The 19,676-nt window shown below is 43.7% G+C and overlaps 2 protein-coding genes across 2 annotated transcripts; both read left to right on the top strand.

Annotated features, from left to right (window-relative positions):
* Positions 1 to 647: 647 nt before the first annotated feature.
* On the top strand, positions 648 to 6,986 carry LOC139374440 (fatty acid binding protein 1-B.1-like). Its single transcript, XM_071115480.1, has 4 exons — positions 648 to 755; positions 5,662 to 5,850; positions 6,212 to 6,304; positions 6,936 to 6,986. Exons 1-4 carry the CDS (start codon positions 648 to 650, stop codon positions 6,984 to 6,986), a joined length of 441 nt encoding a protein of 146 aa, XP_070971581.1.
* A 6,932-nt stretch (positions 6,987 to 13,918) lies between these two features.
* Positions 13,919 to 15,714, top strand: LOC139374171 (fatty acid binding protein 1-B.1-like). The gene is made up of 4 exons (XM_071115184.1): positions 13,919 to 14,046; positions 14,741 to 14,913; positions 15,270 to 15,362; positions 15,623 to 15,714. Exons 1-4 carry the CDS (start codon positions 13,980 to 13,982, stop codon positions 15,671 to 15,673), a joined length of 384 nt encoding a protein of 127 aa, XP_070971285.1. The 5' UTR covers positions 13,919 to 13,979; the 3' UTR covers positions 15,674 to 15,714.
* The last annotated feature ends 3,962 nt before the right edge of the window (positions 15,715 to 19,676 follow it).

Here is a 19,676-nt window from a genome sequence, read left to right as displayed (position 1 = left end):
ATTCATTGTGTAACAATCAGCATTGGAATTGCAAACAGACGAAGATAGTCAAAGGTAAACAATTTATTTTATTGTGTCACGAGATTCTTCCTGGGAACGAGAGGCGGACCAAAACGCAGCGTGGTTATTTTTATACATCTTTAATAAAGATTATAACTTGAACAATGTATAATACAAAATAAAAAACGTGAGAAACCGAAACAGCCCTATCTGGTGCAACAAACACAAAGACAGGAACAGACAAACAAGACATCCAACATAGAATGCCCACTCAGATCACACCCTGACCAAACAAAACATAGAACATACAAAGCAAACTATGGTCAGGGTGTGACAGTACCCCCCCCCCCCCCCCCCCCCCCCAAGGTGCGGACTCCGGCCGCAAAACCTGAACCTATTGGGGAGGGTCTGGGTGGGCATCTGTCCGCGGTGGCGGCTCTGGTTGACTGGCGGCACTGGCGGCTCCTGGCTGACTGGCGGCACTGGCGGCTCCTGGCTGACTGGCGGCACTGGCGGCTCCTGGCTGACTGGCGGCTCTGGTGGCTCCTTGCAGACTGGCGGCACTGGCGGCTCCTTGCAGACTGGCGGCACTGGCGGCTCCTTGCAGACTGGCGGCTCTGGCGGATCCTTGCAGACTGGCGGCTCTGATGGCGCTGGGCCGACGGGTAGCTCAGGCGGTGCTGGGCAGACTGGAGACTCCAGCAGCGCTGGAGAGGAGGAAGGCTCTGGCAGCGCTGGACAGGCGGGAGACTCCGGTAGCGCTGGAGAGGAGGAAGGCTCCGGCAGCGCTGGACAGGCGGGAGACTCCGGCAGCGCTGGACAGGCTGGAGGCTCTGGCAGCGCTGGAGAGGAGGAAGGCTCTGGCAGCGCTGGACAGACAAGGCGCACTGTAGGCCTGGTGCATGGTGCCGGCACTGGTGGTACTGGGCCGAGGACACGCACCTCAGGGCGAGTGCGGGGAGCTGCCACCGGAGGGCTGATGCGTGGAGGTGGTACCGGATAGACCGGACCGTGCAGGCGCACTGGAGCTCTTGAGCACCGAGCCTGCCCAACCTTACCTGCTTGAATGCTCCCGGTCGCCCTGCCAGTGCGGCGAGGTGAAATAGCCCGCACTGGGCTATGCAGGCGAACCGGGGACACCATGCGCAAGGCTGGTGCCATGTAAGCTGGCTCAAGGAGATGCACTGGAGACCAGATGCATAGAGCCGGCTTCATGGCACTTGGCTTGATGCTCACTATAGCCCGGCCGATACGCGGAGCTGGTATGTACCGCACCGGGCTATGCTCCCGCACTGGGGACACCGTGCGCTCCACAGCATAACACGGTGGCTGCCCGGTCTCTCTCGCCCTCCGGTAAGCACAGGAAGTTGGCTCAGGTCTACTACCTGGCTTCGCCATACTTCCTGTGTGCCCCTTCCAACAAATTTTCGGGGCTGCCTCTCAGGCTTCCTTGCCAGCCGTGTTCCCTCGTATCGCCGATTCCTCTCTCCGGCTGCCTCTGCTCTTCTAGCTGCCTCCACCTGTTCCCATGGGAGGCGATCCTTTCCCGCCGGGATCTCCTCCTATGTGTAGCAACCCTTTCCGTCCAAAACGTCATCCCATGTCCATTCCTCCTTGCGCTGCTCCTGCTTCCGCTGCCTGTCACCACGCCGCTTGGTCCTGTTGTGGTGGGTGATTCTGTCACGAGATTCTTCCTGGGAAGGAGAGGCGGACCAAAACGCAGCGTGTTTATTTTTATACATCTTTAATAAGAACATACAAAGAACATACAAAGCAAACTATGGTCAGGGTGTGACATATTGCAGTTTGTGATTTTGTTGCGCCTGTGCTGGTTGAAATAGTTGTTTATTATGGGTCTCTATGCTCAGATAATCGCATCGGATTCTTTCGCAGTAAATCCTTTTTAGAATCTGACAACGCAGTTGGATTAGCAAGATTCTAGGCTTTCGATACAGGTGAGACACTTGTATTTTCATGAATGTTTAATATGCCTATTTATGTAGTGACCACGGTATGTTGTGGAATTTCAGCCCGCTAGCGGGTTCCGTGCGCAGAGAGGTTAATCAGCAAAAAACATACTATACAAAAACTACCTACTATAATGCTTCAGATGACAATATTACTCAGAGACTCATGTTTACATCTCAATAAAACAAAACACAGTCTGCATGTTCCTCAAGAAACAACAACTGATGCCCCTGTTACAGATGTCTATGTATCAGGGGAAAAGCTCAAATAACCAAATTCAACCTAGCTAATTTCCCAAAACATATGCAATTGTTTTTTACTATAGAGGTTGCTTTTCAACATTAACTTCTTCGATATAGGGGGCGCTCTTTTAATTTTTGGATGAAAAACGTTCCCGTTTTAAACAAGATATTTTGTCACGAAAAGATCCTCAACTATGCATATAATTGACAGCTTTGGAAAGAAAACACTCTGATGTTTCCAAAACTGAGTGCCACAGAACTGATGTTACAGGCGAAACCCAGATAAAAATCCAACCACGAAGTGCCCCATTTTTTGAAAGCCCTGCATGCCAATGACTCCTTATATGGCTGTGGAGGAGCTAGTAGTCAGCTTACGTTTTCCACGTTTTTCCCAAGGTGTCTGCAGCATTGTGACGTATTTGTAGGCATATCATTGGAAGATTGACCATAAGAGACTACATCTTGATCGCTTGGTGTCCTCCGTCGCAATTATTGCGTAATCTCCAGCTGCAGTATTTTTCCGTTTGCCTTTGATGAGAAACCGACTGCCAGGAATGATTTTTCATAGAATAGAATTGTGAAAAACACCTTGAGGATTGATTCTAAACAACGTTTGCCATGTTTCTGTCGATATAATGGAGCTAATTTTGAAAAAAGTTTGGCGTTGTGTTGACTGCATTTTCGTTTTTTTTTTTCTTAGCCAAACGTGATGAACAAAACGGAGCTATTTCTCTTACAAAAATAATCTTTTTGGAAAAAATTAACATTTGCTATCTAACTGAGAGTCTCGTCATTGAAAACATCCGAAGTTCTTCAAAGGTAAATGATTTTATTTGAATGCTTTTCTTGTTTTTGTGAAAATGTTGCCTGCTGAATGCTGGGCTTAATGCTATGCTAGGCTATCAATACTCTTACACAAATGCTTGTGTAGCTTTGGTTAAAGCATATTTTGAAAATCTGAGATGACAGTGTTGTTAACAAACGGCTAAGCTTGTGTTTCAATATATTAATTTCATTTAATTTGCGATTTTCATGAATAGGAAATGTTGCATTATGGTAATGAACTTGAGGCTATGATTACACTCCCGGATACGGGATTGCTCGACGCTAGAGGTTAATACCATAACATTGTTCCACATAATGGAAATAGTGCTCAAATTCATCACTGGTGTTACTTAAACAATCAAACCAGGAATCAATAACCATCAGAATCCATTATCACTATGTTTTACGATTCAGACATTTAGATCTCCTTTCCTCATAGCCAAATACAGTCCAAATAAACGCCACAAATCAATGATGCCCACCTAGCGAATCTGCTGCTAGATTTTAGCATCTTTCCTGACTACCCTGACGACTTACAATTTTTTTGATCAACTTCTGAAAAGTGACTCAAAACAATAATGCACGCATTTTCCTTCTAAAAGACACAAACAAGTTTCCCCGTCACCCCCAGTCACAACATAATTTCCGTGGTGACAAAAGTGCCTTGCGAGTGATGTCATCAACAAGCGCTCAAACTAGACCCAAGCCGCAACGATTTTCAATGAATTGTAAATCATTGTTGGCTGCCTGCAGCAACAGTAGTACGGGTTCAATAAACCAAACCTAATTTATCACATCTGTTGAATCTTGAAAATAGAACTTACAACATCAATCAACATCTCTCAATTCGATACATTTATAAGAACATTTTGATGGGCACAAATCTATTGTAATTGTCTCTTCGTTATTATTTAGAATTCATTAGATTTAAGTAACTGTCTCGTCTTTGATTCAGCATTTTAATTACGACTCTATTCCCAATACATTATTCAAACAGATCATTTAGTGAACTGACATCGTCTTGCATCAAAATTCGCTCCGTCCTTATTTTAAGTTGAATGTATTAGTCTTTCAATTTGAACCAAACAAACCATTTAAAACGTTCAGTTTATATCTTATACAAATACTAGTGACTATAACTTTCTAGGCAATACAAACAATTAGTTTAATTACAATCAAAAACTCAGATTTTTTTGTTAACGCCTTGGCTGGGAACCGAACCCTGGACTGCAGTTTGCAAGACAGCTACGCTCACCACTATACCACCAACGCCATGTAAATGACTAAGATTCTCTGCAAATAGACCCATTTTACAATTGTCTGTATTCGTAATTCCGGCATCGGGACAACAGAAAATAGCCCTAATTTAAAAGCCCAAGCTTTTCCTCAGCGAGGTTTCTCATTAATCTCGCTCTCTTTGTATATGACCCCTTTTTTCCCCCCGATTGTCGCCTCTGATCTTCCCCTTAGTTAAATTACAATATTGGTGGTGACGTTTGCAGGGAGTGTTACACTACCGGGCGAAATGTCCAGTTTCGTTACAATTAAAACATTTAAACTTTTTCTTTTGACTCACCTTATCCACTTTTCTCGACTTTTTTCCTTTTTCTACCTCTATTATCCCCCCCCTCGGCTTCAGCAGGCTTCACACATATGGGTGGTGATATTGCAGGTAGCTCCTGCAGCCGTATTCTCACAACCACTATTTCATCGACAAGATTAACTCTGTATTCTTGGTATACTTGAGAAGGATATAGTTTGTTACCCTCACCCCTGCCCAATTGGCTAACTTTTTCATCTGCGGGAGCGGAGGGCAGAACATCTTGTCTCTTTTTGGATTTCCTCCTATTTTCACCCTCAACTCCCTTTTTTGCTTCTGAAAGCCAAACTCCGGCTGTGTATAACCCCTGTTTATTCTGCTTTTTCAAATTTTTTCCACATTCCTTATGTATCTGTTTTATAAGTGATTCCAGTTTCTCTACATTTAGACGGCCATAAAAATCATATTTCTTTCTCCATTTTAGACCGAAATCAATGTTTCTTTTGTCTCTCTGTTCCATATAACGCTCGTCTCCCGTTAGTTCAACATTCAATCAAAAATGTCTTAAATAATTCCTCCCAAATTCGAGAATAAAGACTATTTACCTTCGTCCTGTAGACTGGGAAAAGCAATGCCGGTTCGATTCCGTCACCTTCTCTGTCGCCTTTAGATCAATACCGGACTGTTTTTTTTAAACCTCAATCCAGAGGCCAGGTCTTTAAATAACGAGTCCAGATCTGTCCGTGCATGGCTTTCGGCTTTCCCTTCGGACGACAGAGGCAAGTTTGTGGAATCCGCTCAAAGGACCAATTGTTACTGTAATTTAATTATACCAATGTGTTTTCATTAATTTAATTCCCTTAATCTATTTTATGAGAATTTGTAAGATTCTTGTTTGCATAAAATAGACGGAGACCAGTCTTATCAATAATAGGTAACATAATTTATTCTCGGAGCGCGATGCCACGTTACCACGAGCAACAGTTTATATACAATAACATGACGTCATTTCATTGCTTAAAAAATGAATATCTTGCATGACAACTCCATCCTGGTACTAAAAAGCACAGTATATGACTCTCTCGCTGCCGCAAACATGTAGGTCTCCCTGATGAGCTTATCCAGGAGGGCAAAGACATCAAGAGCATCTCTGAGATTGAGGAGACTGGAGACCACTTCAAGGTGACTGTCACCACGGGGACAAAGATCCTCACCAACTCCTTCACCATTGGCCAGGAGACGGCGCTCGAGGCGCCGACCGGGGAGAAGGTCAATGTGGGTGGCGCATGTCACAACACAACCATGAGTTTCATACATGTAGCCTCTATTTATCCATCTCCCTACATATACAGCCAGTATCTAACTAAACTATAAGTTTAGCTGTTGTGGGGTCACTATGGTTAGTTCAGGTCCCAGTGATGTTGTGGGAGGACTGACTTTCGTTGGCAGAATCTCCTCTGCTCTCCAGGGACTGGGCGCACAGTCTCAAAACCAACTCACACACTTGATGCACACTGTCACTTTTTTTTCCTACTCCATATATGGCCATCCAACTTGGGCCTGTTAAAATGGTCCTAGTTGACTGTAGTTGGTGACCACTGCTTTCAGATCTAACCATTGACCTCTCCTGTTTCAGTCTGTGGTGATGAGGGAAAGTAACAAGCTGACTACCTTCCTGAATGGGATCGAATATGTCACAGAACTTACAGACGCAAACACCCTTGTCAACGTGAGTCTGGGGCATATGGCTGGGGGTTTCACGAAGCGACAATTTCAGGGTTAATTTATACCATTAACAAAATGGCTAGTCTATGACAGTGCCGTGAACGCAATTCAACAGTTTGCTGCCGCCAATGTTCTAATTACATGCTGACCCCACCGCTCGCTTTCCAAAATGAGTAACACGTACATTTAATTATTGCACCCACACTGCTCGCGCGCCTCAGCAAGCATCTGCGTGGCCAGGTGCTAAAACTCTGGTCAGTCGTAGTAATGTAATAGTAAGTTGGCTGTAGTAAGTTGGCTGTCAACCGCCATATAAAGGAGGCGAGATGATGAGAAACATTCGGTTTTCTGTGGCTTAATTGTCAGAGTAGAGGACCTGGTGCATTTCAGGTAAAATAACAACCCAATGTTTATATACTAGGACAAATTTGCTAAATTGACATAAATATGAAATGCTTTTTGCCCCAAATATAACGGTTTCGGAGTTTGTTTTGATAATTCAACCTGCATGTCCTGATCGCTTCTAGTGTGGGTGAACAAAATCAATGTGAGAACGAGCGCGTCCGTTTTGGTAAGCATAGTGTACTGGCATGGATTTATTGAGTGTAATGATTACAGATGCTTTCTCTTTTCAGACCATGACTCTGTCTGGCATGTCATACAAGAGGACCAGCAAACGAATTTGAAGATATACTGCACTCTTTGGATTAATAAAATGTGAAAGGCATTGAATGGTCTGGTCTCAGCATTTCATATCAATGAGTAGAACTTCAGGGGAAAATTGAAGTTTGTAATAATGAGGCAAGGTTTGAGTTGGACGAATGTGGTATTCAATAGAATAGCGTAGTTCTGTGAACATTACACTCGGGCCAAAATGGATTTTCTACATTTTAATGTGACTGCTTTATAGCAAATGTGAACCCAGCAGTGTAGAAATGAAGGCTTTGGTAGTTCCATCTAGTCTGTTGCAATATTGGTCAGAATCCTACTACATTGGGTGCATCAGTTTAAAAGCAGATTCATCAATTTCCAGTTATTTTTGAAAATCAAGTTTCAGGCAATGTTTTTGGACATTGCTTTCACTAGTTCCACACCAGTGTAGCTGACAAGGGGCTAAAGGTGCACCATTTGAGGGTGACCGGTTTCCCAGCTACAGTGTGGTTGGAAAAGCTAAGGACCCTGGGACTAAACACCTCCCTCTGCAACTGGATCCTGCACTTCCTGACGGGCCGCCCCCAGGTGGTAAGGGTAGGCAACAAGTCTGCCACACTGATCCGCAACACTGGGGCCCCTCCTGTACTCCCTGTTCACCCACGACTGCACGGTAAAACATGACTCCAACACCAAGTTTGAGGTGCACCACAACACCAGTGGTAGGCCTGGTCACTGACAATGATGAGACCTGGCAGTGTGGTGCCAGGACAACCTCTCCCTCAATGTGAGCACAACAAAGGAGCTGATCGTTGACTACAGCAAAAGGCGTGCTAAGCAAGTCCCCATTAACATCAACAGAACGAGTTTCAAGTTCCTTGGTGTCCACCTTACCAACAAACTATCATGGTCCTGTTTTGTCTTTACTATCATTAACTGAAGACTTCGTTTATATGAAAGATTCTCTAATTGGCAAACTTCAGACGGGCCTGGATTTTAATCCATGACGGCGTAGTGTGTTACTAATGGTTTTCTTTGAGACTGTTGTCCCAGCTCTCTTCAGGTCATGAACCAGGTCCTGCCGTGTAGCTCTGGGCTCATCCCTCACCTTCCTCATGATCATTGATGCTCCACGAGGTGAGATCTTGCATGGAGCCCCAGACCGAGGGTGATTGACCGTCATCTTGAACTTCTTCCATTTTCTAATAATTGCGCCAACAGTTGTTGCCTTCTCACCAAGCTGCTTGCCTATTGTCCTGTAGCCAGGTAGTCCTGATCATGTTAGTGACTCAACCCACTCAAGTGACGCACCCCTCCTAGGAAAGGCATGAAGAGCACTAGTAAGCCAGTGTCTCAGCCCTTGTAATAGTTTCAGAGGCAGAGAATCCCAGTGGAGAGAGGGGAGCCGGCCAGGCAGAAGGAGCAAGGGCAGTTTGGCGGTTCAGTGACTTGCCGTTCACCTTCGCATCCCTGGGCCAGACTACACTCAATCGTAGGACCTTCTGAAGAGATGAGTCTTCAGTGAAGACTTAAAGGTTGAGACCTAGTTTGCGTCTCTCACATGGGTAGGCAGACCATTCCATAAAAATGAAGCTCTATAGGAGAAAGCCCTGCCTCCAGCTGTTTGCTTAGAAATTCTAGGGACAATTAGGAGGTCTGCGTCCTAATCAGATAGATAGGTAGGAGCAAGCCCATGTAATGCTTTGTAGGTTAGCAGTAAAACCTTGAAATCAGCCCTTGCCTTGACAGGAAGCCAGTGTAGGGAGGCTAGCACTGGAGTAATATGATCAAATTTCCTTCACAGTTTCATTTTACACGACTACAACCATCAAGATGAATTGTCAGATCCAACAGAAGATCTCTTTGCTTCTTGGGACCTAGAACAAGCATCTCTGTTTTGTCCGAGTTCAAAAGTAAAACATTTGCCGCCATCCACTTCCTAATGCCTGAAACACAGGCTTCCAGGGTATGACATTTTGGGGCTTCACCATGTTTCAGCAAAATGTACAGCTGTGTGTCGTCCGCATAGCAGTGAAAGAGGTAGAATATATAGTGAAAACAATAGTGGTCCTAAAACAGAACCTTGAGGCACACCAAAACATACAATTGATTTGTCAGAGGACAAACAGAGATGAACTGATATCTTTCCGACAGATAAGATCGAAACCAGGCAAGAACTTGTCCGTGTCGACCAATTAGGGTTTCCTATCTCTCCAAAAAATTGTGGTGATCGGTGGTGTCAAAATCAGCACTAAGGTCTGGGAGCACGAGGACAGATGCAGAGCCTTGGTCTGACGCCATTTAAAAAGGTAATTTACCACCATGAGTGCAGTCTCAGTGCTATGATGGGGTTTTAAACCAGACTGAAGCGTTTCATGTACATTATTTGTCTTCAGGAAGGCAGAGAGATGCTGGGCAATATTATTGTTATTATTTCTTTAGAGGAATAGGATATTCGATATCGGCCAGGTCAATGTTTTGCTTTTCCAAGAGAGGCTTTATTACTGCCACTTTTAGAGAGTTTGGTACATATCCGGAGGATAGAGAGCCATCCATTATGCTCAACACAGGAAGTAGCTCTTTAAACTACTGAGTTGGAATAGGGGCCAGTACGCAGCTTGAAGGTTTAGAGGACATTACTATTTTCTCGTGTCAAGAGATACCGGATTAGAAAACTTGAGTGTCTCCATTGATCCTAAGTCCTGGCAGTTCTGTGCAGACTCAGGACAACTGAGCTTTGGAGAAATACGCAGATTCAAAGAGGAGTCCGTAATTTGCTTCCTAATGATCATGATCTTTTCGTCGTAGAAGTTCAGGAATTCATCACTGATGAAGTGAAATACATCCTCTCTTGGGGTATGCTGCTTTTTAGTTACCTTTGTGACAGTATCAAAAATACATTTAGGATTGTTCTTATTCTCCTCAATTAGGTTGGAAAACTAGGATGATCGAGCAGCAGTGAGGGCTCTTTGATATTGCACAGTACTGTCTTTTCCAAGACTTCCAGTTTGGTGGAGAGCCACTTCCGTTCCAATTTTCTGGAAGCTTGCTTCAGGGCTCTGATATTTTCTGTATACCAGGGAGCTAATTTCTTGTGACAAATTTTCTTTTGATTTTTTGAGGTGCGACTGCATCTAGGGTATTACGCTAGGTTAAATTTAGATCCTCAGTTAGGTGGTTAACCGATTTTTGTACTCCGACGTCCTTGAGTAGGTGGAGGGAGTCTGGAAGGGCATTTAGGAATTGTTGGGTTGTCCGAGAATTTCTAGAATGGCTTTTGATGATCCTCGGTTGGGGTCTGAGCAGATTATTTGTTGCAATTGCAAACGTAATATAATGGTGGTTCGATAGTCCAGGATTATGAGGAACAACATTTAGATCCACAATAATTATTCCACGTGACAAAACTAGATCCAGGGTATGACTGTGGCAATGAGTAGGCCCGGAGACATGTTGGACAAAACCCACTAAAAAGTGATTGAGTAGGCTGCATGACTAAAAGCTCAAAAGACAAAAATGTAGTCGTTTTTTGTTGTCAATAAAAATGTGCTGTCGTAAATATTAGAAACGCCTCCGCCTATGTGGGATATGCGGGGGATATGGTCACTAGTGTAACCAGGAGGAGAGGCCTCATTTAACACAGTAAATCCATTAGGCTTGAACCATGTTTCAGTCAGGCCAGTCACATCAACATTATGATCAGTGTTTAGTTCATTGACTATGACTGACTTGCAAGTGAGGGATCTAACATTCAGTAGCCCTATTTTGCGATGTGAGATATCACAATCTCTTTCAATAATGACCAGAATGGAGGAAGTCTTTACTCCAGTGAGATTGCTGAGGCGAACACCGCCATGTTTAGTTTTGCCCAACATAGATCGAGGCACAGACACAATGTCAATGGGGATAGCTGAGCTGACTACACTGACAGTGCTAGTGGCAGACTCCACTAAGCTGGCAGGCTGGCTAACAGCCTGCTGCCTGGCCTGCCTGCTGCCTGGCCTGCCTGCTGCCTGGCCTGCCCTCTATCTCATTGTGGAGCTAGATGAGTTAGGGCCCTGTCTATGCGATAGATAAGATGAGAGCACCCCTCCAGCTAGGATGGAGTCAATCAATCCTCAGCTGGCCAGGCTTGGTCCTGTTTGTGGGGGAGTCCCAGAAAGAGGGCCAATTATCTACAAAGTATATATTTTGGGATGTAGTAAACAGTTTTCTACCAGTGATCTATCTAAGAGATGGTTGCCGTTTTACGATCCCCTAACCAATTGTGCTATTGTGTGTGTTTATCCGCTTTAATTGTAATTCATATTGTACATAATGTTTCTGCCATCATCTCTTATGACCAGAAAGAGCTTCTAGATATCAGGACTGCGATTACTCACCCCGTACTGGAAGAATATATTTTTTTCTTTAACGAGTCGGACGCAAAGGATTTACTCCAGACACCCGACAAGGCCCTCACCCCAGTCATTCGCAGGAGAAAGAGATGGGTATGTAGGTCTGGGTGCCTTGTAATGTGGGTAATCTGCCTTTACCATCGGTCCTATTATCCAAAGTACAATCATTGGATAATAAAATAGACGAGCAACGAGCACATACAGTATATCCTACAAACGGGACATTAAAAACTGTAATATCTTATGTTTCACTGAGTCGTGGCTGAACGATGACATGAATAACATACAGCTGGCAGGTTTTACGCTTTTTCGGCAGGATAGAACAGATGCCTCTGGTAAGACAAGGGGTGGCGGTCTATGTTTATTTGTAAACAACAGCTGGTGCACGAAATCTAAGGAAGTCTCAAGTGTTTGCTCGCCTGAGGTAGAGTATCTCATGATAAGCTGTAGACCACACTCTTTACCAAGAGAGTTTTCGTCTATATTCTTTGTAGCTGTCTATTTAAAACCACAAACCAATGCTAGCACTAAGACAGCACTCAATGAGCTGTATACGGCCATAAGCAAACAGGAAAACACTCATCCAGAGGCGGCACTCCTAGTGGCCGGGGACTTTAATGCAAGGAAACTTAAGTCGGTTTTACCTCATTCATGTTAAATGTGCAACCAGAGGGGGAAATAAACTCTATACCACCTTTACTTCACACACAGAGACAAGTACAAAGCTCTCCCTCGCCTTCCATTTGGCAAATCTGACCATATTTCTATCCTCCTGATTCCTGCTTACAAGTGAAAACTAAAGTAGGAAGCACCAGTGACTCGGTCAATAAAAAAGAGGTCAGATGAAGCAAATGCTAAGCTACAGGACTGTTTTGCTAACACAGCCTGGAATATATTCTGGGATTCTTCCCATGGCATTGAGGAGTACACCACATCAGTCACTGGCCTCATCAATAAGTGCATCAACGACGTCGTTCCCACAGTGACTGTACGTACATACCCCAACCAGAAGCAATGGATTACAGGCAACATCCGCACTGAGCTAAAGGGTAGAGCTGCCGCTTTCAAGGAGTGGGACTCTAACCCGGAAGCTTACAAGAAATCTCGCTATGCCCTCCGACGAACCATCAAACAGGCAAAATGTCAATACAGGACTAGGATCGAATCGTACTACACCGGCTCTGACGCTCGTCAGATGTGGCAGGGCTTGCAAACTATTACAGACAACAAAGGGAGGCACAGCCGAGAGCTGACACGAGCCATCCAGACGAGCTAAATTACTTCTATGCTCGCGTCGAGGCAAGTAACACTGAAAAATGCATGAGAGCATCAGCTGTTCCGGACGAGTGTGTGATCACGCTCTCCGTAGCAGAAGTAAGTAAGAGCTTTAAACAGGTCAACATTCACAAGGCCGCAGGGCTAGAACGATTACCAGGACGTGTACTCCGAACATGCGCTGACCGACTGGCAAGTGTCTTCACTTAACCAACTGATTAATCAGTGTTATTCTCTGAGTTTGTTGGACTTCAGATGGAAAATAAATGTAGCTAATGGGTGAACGTTTGTTCACTCAACAAATTTGCTCACAGTGAGCTGAATGTATAAAAACTTGTTGAGTCTAATTACAATTTCATGTTTGTTTTTGGAAGTCAACACTGTATGTTGGTTCAGCTATATTCCCAGATGTGGAGAAAACTCACAACCCTATTGCAGCTGGTTGCCTTACAATTGTACGTTGAATTCTTTTTTTTTAAGACCTGTGTTTTTGCATGTACATTGATTGGTTGATTATCTTAAGCTACACCAACATAAGTAAAATAAATTTTTCTAAAGTAATCCAATCTGTTATTAGTTGGACTTTTTGCATCTGTTACTGAGATGGCTATTCCAGTTATTATTGAGACTACCTACATCAAATAGAAGTATTTCCTGGCAGTCATTGTCAGTGCAGGTTGGGGGTGATTAATAACGTTCTCTGGCTGGATTCCAATTTTTCAAGTTGAATTGTATGTTCACTCAACGTCAAATGAAAAGTTGAGTGAACATTAAAATTCAACTTGAGAATGTATGTTGGTTCAGCTATATGCCAAACATTTTTGCAAACTCACAATCCTATTGCAGTCTGCTGCCTTACAATTGTACATTGATTCAACTTTTTTATAGTGCAGGGAAACAAAATACACCTCTCAACTCAAAGTGCAATGTAGCCTAGTTTAATTTCAACACAGGTGTATAGCGAGATAAAGTCAAGTTGAAATTGAAATGTGTTGATTGATCCATACACTTGTATTACAATGATGAGACTGCTTATCATTTTTCTAAGGAGTCGAGGAAGCCTTGTTTATCAAATCAGATCAATGATCACTCACACCGCCAAAGTAGAAGAAGAGAGGATGAGAAGTGGAGTACAATAAAGTTGACCATTGCGATGTAGATTAGTTGCCCTTGGCTGGGAAGCTGACCCTAGATCTGTGCCTACAGGCAAGTAGCAGAGAAGATATGAGGGGGAGGGGTTCTCAATTGAAGACACCTTTAGTTAGTTAATGAGTGCAGGGCTGGGGTGGATAGATGGGGGTATAAAGACAAGCAGGGAGCTGTGGCTGACTCTACTGTCACTGTCTTATAGTCACCATGTCTTTCTCAGGAAAATACCAGATGGAGTCACATGACAACTTTGAGTCTTTCATGGAGGCTGTTGGTAAGTCTTGCTGTTGGGTTTGTACATTTGATTAGACTTGGGGTGTTCATTTCAGAAGTTGTAGTCCTTTCAGTAATGATGTTCAATGGTGACTGCAATGGTTACTTCTGAGTAGCAAACCCAGGTAGCACATTAGTTTCCTTGGATGTTCTGAGAACAGAATGTGTCTTGATTAATGTTCATTGTTTTTGTATGGCAAGTTCTTTAGTGTTCTGAGAACATGACTAACTATGAGAACCTACAGACCATTATGCTGAAGTACTGACATTCCCACAGGAGAATATTTAAAGTCAGCTGAACAACTTGAGAACATTCCCAATGTAAAATGACTAATGTTCCTAGAACTTTACCTTAAATTAAAATGTTTGAACTTTCAGGAAATATTCTGATCAAATAATGAAATGCCAAGAAATTAACATTTGGCAAATTCCTTTAATGAGAATGTTCCAAAGCCAAGCAACTGTCCTGCACCATTACCAGAATGTGGTATGCAAAATAACCAAGCCCTAAAATGTATGGTCCTCAGAATGTTATGTGCTAGCTGGGAATGCATTCAGATCATTGTGTTGCCATATTATAGTGCATCAGCGCTTTACTTCAGTAGTAATAATTAAGTGTTCATGTCCCACTTCATTAACTTTTTGTAGTAGTAAAAAGCACCGTCTATGACTCTCTCGCTGCCGCAAACATGTAGGTCTCCCTGATGAGCTTATCCAGGAGGGCAAAGACATCAAGAGCATCTCTGAGATTGAGGAGACTGGAGACCACTTCAAGGTGACTGTCACCACGGGGACAAAGATCCTCACCAACTCCTTCACCATTGGCCAGGAGACGGAGCTCGAGTCGCCGACCGGGGAGAAAGTCAATGTGGGTGGCGCATGTCACAACCCAACCATGAGTTTCATACATGTAGCCTGGGTTTATCTATCTCCCTACATATACAGCAAGTATCTAACTAAACTATAAGTTCAGCTGATGTGGGCTTAGTTCAGGTCCCAGTGATGTTGCGGGAGGACTGACTTTCGTTGGCAGAATCTCCTCTGCTCTCCAGGGACTGGGCGCACAGTTGCGTCTCAAAACCAACTCACACACCTGATGCGCATTGTCACTTTTTTTTCTTCTCCATATATGGCCATCCAACTTGGGCCTGTTAAATTGGTCCTAGTTGACTGTAGTTGGTGACCACTGCTTTCAGATCTAACCGTTGACCTCTCCTGTTTCAGTCTGTGGTGATGAGGGAAGGTAACAAGCTGACGGCCATCCTGAATGGGATCGAATATGTCACAGAACTTACAGACGCAAACACCCTCGTCAACGTGAGTCTGGGGCATATGGCTGGGGGTTTCACGAAGCGACAATTTCAGGGTTAATTTATACCATTAACAAAATGGCTAGTCTATGACAGTGCCGTGAACGCAATTCAACAGTTTGCTGCCGCCAATGTTCTAATTACATGCTGACCCCACCGCTCGCGTCGCAAAATAAATGTACGTGTTATTCAATCATTGCACCCACACTGCTCGCGCGCCTCAGCAAGCATCTGCGTGTAATGATTACAGATGCTTTCTCTTTTCAGACCATGACTCTGTCTGGCATGTCATACAAGAGGACCAGCAAACGAATGTGAAGATCTACTGCACTCTTTGGATTAATAAAATGTGAAAGGCATTGAATGGTCTGGTCTCAGCATTTCATATCAATAAGTAGAACTTCAGGGGAAAATTGAAGTTTGTAATAATGAGGCAAGGTTTGAGTTGGCTGAATGTGGTATTCAATAGAATAGCGTAGTTCCGTGAACATCACACTCGGGCCAAAATGGATTTTCTACATTTTAATGTGACTGCTTTATAGCAAATGTGAACCCAGCAGTGTAGAAATGAAGGCTTTGGTAGTTCCATCTAGTCTGTTGCAATATGGGTCAGAATCCTACCACATTGGGTGCATCAGTTTAAAAGCAGATTCCTCAATTTCCAGTTATTTTTGAAAATCAAGTTTCAGGCAATGTTTTTGGACATTGCTTTCACTAGTTCCACCCCAGTGTAGCTGACAAGGGGCTAAAGGTGCACCATTTGAGGGTGACCGGTTTCCCAGCTACATTGTGGTTGGAAAAGCTAAGGACCCTGGGACTAAGCACCTCCCTCTGCAACTGGATCCTGCACTTCCTGACGGGCCGCCCCCAGGTGGTAAGGGTAGGCAACAAGTCTGCCACACTGATCCGCAACCCTGGGGCCTCTCCTGTACTCCCTGTTCACCCACGACTGCGTGGTAAAACATGACTCCAACACCAAGTTTGAGGTGCACCACAACACCAGTGGTAGGCCTGGTCACTGACAATGATGAGACCTGGCAGTGTGGTGCCAGGACAACCTCTCCCTCAATGTGAGCACAACAAAGGAGCTGATCGTTGACTACAGCAAAAGGCGTGCTAAACAAGTCCCCCATTAACATCGACAGAACGAGTTTCAAGTTCCTTGGTGTCCACATTACCAACAAACTATCATGGTCCTGTTTTGTCTTTACTATCATTAACTGAAGACTTTGTTTATATGAAAGATTCTCTAATTAGTTACTCGATTTAAACTTAATCATTTAATTGTAACTAGGAATTTGGGGAACCAAGGAAAGTATTCAGATTACAAAGTTATATTTTCCCAATATAACCGTTCAGATATTTTCATATCTGATCAATAGTCTTCTGATTAATGATTTATTTATTTTACCTCGCGTTAGTCTAATTCCAAACATCGTAAATTGTTGCTTATCTGTACGAACCCAGTCTTCACTATGAGTCATCCACACATCAATTGTCCTATAATTTATTTATTAAGTAATTCACAGAAATGCATAAACAAACTTGGTAAATGTGGTTACATGAAATGATAGAATGTGCCCTAGTAGGCTGAACCGGCATGGCGGCTTGTTAGACAAAGAAGTCGGAGTTAATTATAACAATTCAAATGTTAATCCTTTACACATGAACGCTCACTCATTCGGGAACAATTGCAATCAATATATATATTTACGCTCAGTGTGTCGTCTTGATCGCTGGTGAAAAGTTTGTCTTACGTAGAATTGTCCGTCTCTCTGTCTTGGTTAGAAGGCATAGTTCAAAGTGACATTCGTTATAGAATGGATGTTTCGGCGGTTGTCATTCTTCGGGTTCAATGATACCGAATTCCTAGCTGCAGACTAGTAATTAATATCAAAGACTTATTCTCATTCTGTCGGTATCGATAGTCTAAGAGTTTAACCACGTGGTATGGTTAAAAGATTCTACAACCTTTAGCCATCTCGTAATTGAGATAAGCTTGGTCTACAACCTTTGTTCTCCCCTAATGGAGAAAAACATGGTCTGCTGATCGAAAACCCGAGTGTGGGTTTTATTCGGAAGGGCCGAAGAGGGCTGTCCCAGGATGTCTATCCCTAACTGGGCTCAGGGGCAGTCCTCTGATTTAGTTCAAATCAAAAGGGAATTGTAATTTTCTTCATTAAACAGTCCACAATCATATTATACAATAATACAAACAGTATCATACTCACTCATTCAGCTTATACAACAATTAGATGTAAACGTCATATCTGCGGCTATTATATAAACAGCGTTATGGTAATGTTGCCACACCGTCTCTCTTGAGCTTCCCAAGTTGTGACAAACGGACCAGTTCGTAGCTGGATTCTTTACCGATCTTTTATACTAGAAAATGATACTCATTCTACTTAAACATCCTTTACTCCAACTGTCTTCATAATCTAGGCGGGATCATGTCATAAAGATGCATTTTAATCTTGCAGATCATCCTGTGTGAGTTTCATGTCTTACCTCAAGGTCTTGGTGTGGGTTCTCTGCAGGATGGCATAGGCCTTACACATGCAGTGTCCCACACATTTTCCCTACCTGCCAGTGGGGCACCCCTGCATTCATTGTTACCATCCCCAGAGCAGTGTTAGGATGGTATAGTTTACTGTCAAAGTAATATTGAGCCATTTTATACTGCACAAATATAAACGCAATATGTCTTTTCATGTGCTGAAATAAAAGGTCCCATAAATGTTCTCAAAGTGCACAAATTTGTATACATCCTTGTTAGTGAGCATTTCTCATTGTAATAAGATAATCCATCCACTTGACAGGTGTGGCATATCAGGACAATACAAGGCCACTAAAATGTGCAGTTTTGTTTTTAAAATGTGCAGCCCACCTATTTCACTCACCCATTTACTGACGACCTTCTTCAGTATATAGGCAACATCACTGGAAGGGAACTAGCTCAGAATTTCACTCTTTGACAATTCATGTACAGTGGTGAAAACAAGTATCTGAGACACTGCCGATTTTGCAGGTTTTCCCACTTACAAAGTATGTAGAGGTCTGTAATTTTTATAGGTGCACTTCAACTGTGAGAGACGGAATCTAAAACAAAAATCCAGAAAATCACATTGTATGATTTTTAAGTAATTAATTTGCATTTTATTGCATGACATAAGTATTTGATCACCTACCAACCAGTAAGAATTCCGGCTCTCACAGACCTGTTAGTTTTTCTTTAAGAAGCCCTCCTGTTCTCCACTCATTACCTGTAACTGCACCTGTTTGAACTCGTTACCTGTATAAAAGACACCTGTCCACACACTCGATCAAACAGACTCCAACCTCTCCACAATGGCCAAGATCAGAGAGCTGTGTAAGGACATCAGGCATAAAATTGTAGACATGCACAAGGCTGGGATGGGCTACAGGACAATAGACAAGCAGCTTGGTGAGAACGCAACAACTGTTGGCGCAATTATTAGAAAATGGAAGTTCAAGATGACGGTCAATCACCCTCGGTCTGGGGCTCCATGCAAGATCTCACCTCGTGGGGCATCAATGATCATGAGGAAGGTGAGGGATGAGCCCAGAGCTACACGGCAGGACCTGGTCAATGACCTGAAGAGAGCTGGGACAACAGTCTCAAAGAAAACCATTAGTAACACACTACGCCGTCATGGATTAAAATACTTCAGCGCATGCAAGGTCCCCTTGCTGAAGCCAGCGCATGTCCAGGCCCGTCTGAAGTTTGCCAATGACCATCTGGATGATCCAGAGGAGGAATGGGAGAAGGTCATGTGGTCTGATGAGACAAAAATAGAGCTTTTTGGTCTAAACTCCACTCTCCGTGTTTGGAGGAAGAAGAAGGATGAGTACAACCCCAAGATCAACATCCCAACCGTGAAGCATGGAGGTGGAAACATAATTCTTTGAGGATGCTTTTCTGCAAAGGGGACAGGACGACTGCACCGTATTGAGGGGAGGATGGATGGGGCAATTTTATTGCAAGATCTTGGCCAACAACCTCCTTCCCTCAGTAAGAGCATTGAAGATGGGTCGTGGCTTGGTCTTCCAGCATGACAACGACCCGAAACACACAGCCAGGGCAACTAAGGAGTGGCTCCGTAAGAAACATCTCAAGGTCCTGGAGTGGCCTAGCCAGTCTCCAGACCTGAACCCAATAGAACATATTTGGAGGGAGCTGAAAGTCTGTATTGCCCAGCGACAGCCCCGAAACCTGAAGGTCTGTATGGAGGAGGGGGCCAAAATCCCTGCAGCAGTGTGTGCAAACCTGCTCAAGAACTACAGGAAATGTATGATC

The sequence above is a fragment of the Oncorhynchus clarkii genome, chromosome 19, assembly GCF_045791955.1.
Source record: "Oncorhynchus clarkii lewisi isolate Uvic-CL-2024 chromosome 19, UVic_Ocla_1.0, whole genome shotgun sequence".
Lineage (NCBI taxonomy): Eukaryota > Metazoa > Chordata > Actinopteri > Salmoniformes > Salmonidae > Oncorhynchus > Oncorhynchus clarkii.
Note: the sequence above shows the minus strand (reverse complement) of the source record. Positions and strands in the feature narration are given on the sequence as shown.

What these genes read in the sequence shown, in the direction of transcription:
- LOC139374440 (XM_071115480.1), top strand. Translation starts at nt 648, where the DNA reads ATGGCGCTGGGCCGACGGGTAGCTCAGGCGGTGCTGGGCAGACTGGAG. An exon ending in TGGACAGGCGGGAGACTCCG is followed by an intron (nt 756 to 5,661) that starts GTAGCGCTGGAG and finishes TGACTCTCTCGC; the next exon opens with TGCCGCAAACATGTAGGTCT. An exon ending in CGACCGGGGAGAAGGTCAAT is followed by an intron (nt 5,851 to 6,211) that starts GTGGGTGGCGCA and finishes CTCCTGTTTCAG; the next exon opens with TCTGTGGTGATGAGGGAAAG.
- LOC139374171 (XM_071115184.1), top strand. Translation starts at nt 13,980, where the DNA reads ATGTCTTTCTCAGGAAAATACCAGATGGAGTCACATGACAACTTTGAG. An exon ending in CGACCGGGGAGAAAGTCAAT is followed by an intron (nt 14,914 to 15,269) that starts GTGGGTGGCGCA and finishes CTCCTGTTTCAG; the next exon opens with TCTGTGGTGATGAGGGAAGG. An exon ending in ACGCAAACACCCTCGTCAAC is followed by an intron (nt 15,363 to 15,622) that starts GTGAGTCTGGGG and finishes TTCTCTTTTCAG; the next exon opens with ACCATGACTCTGTCTGGCAT.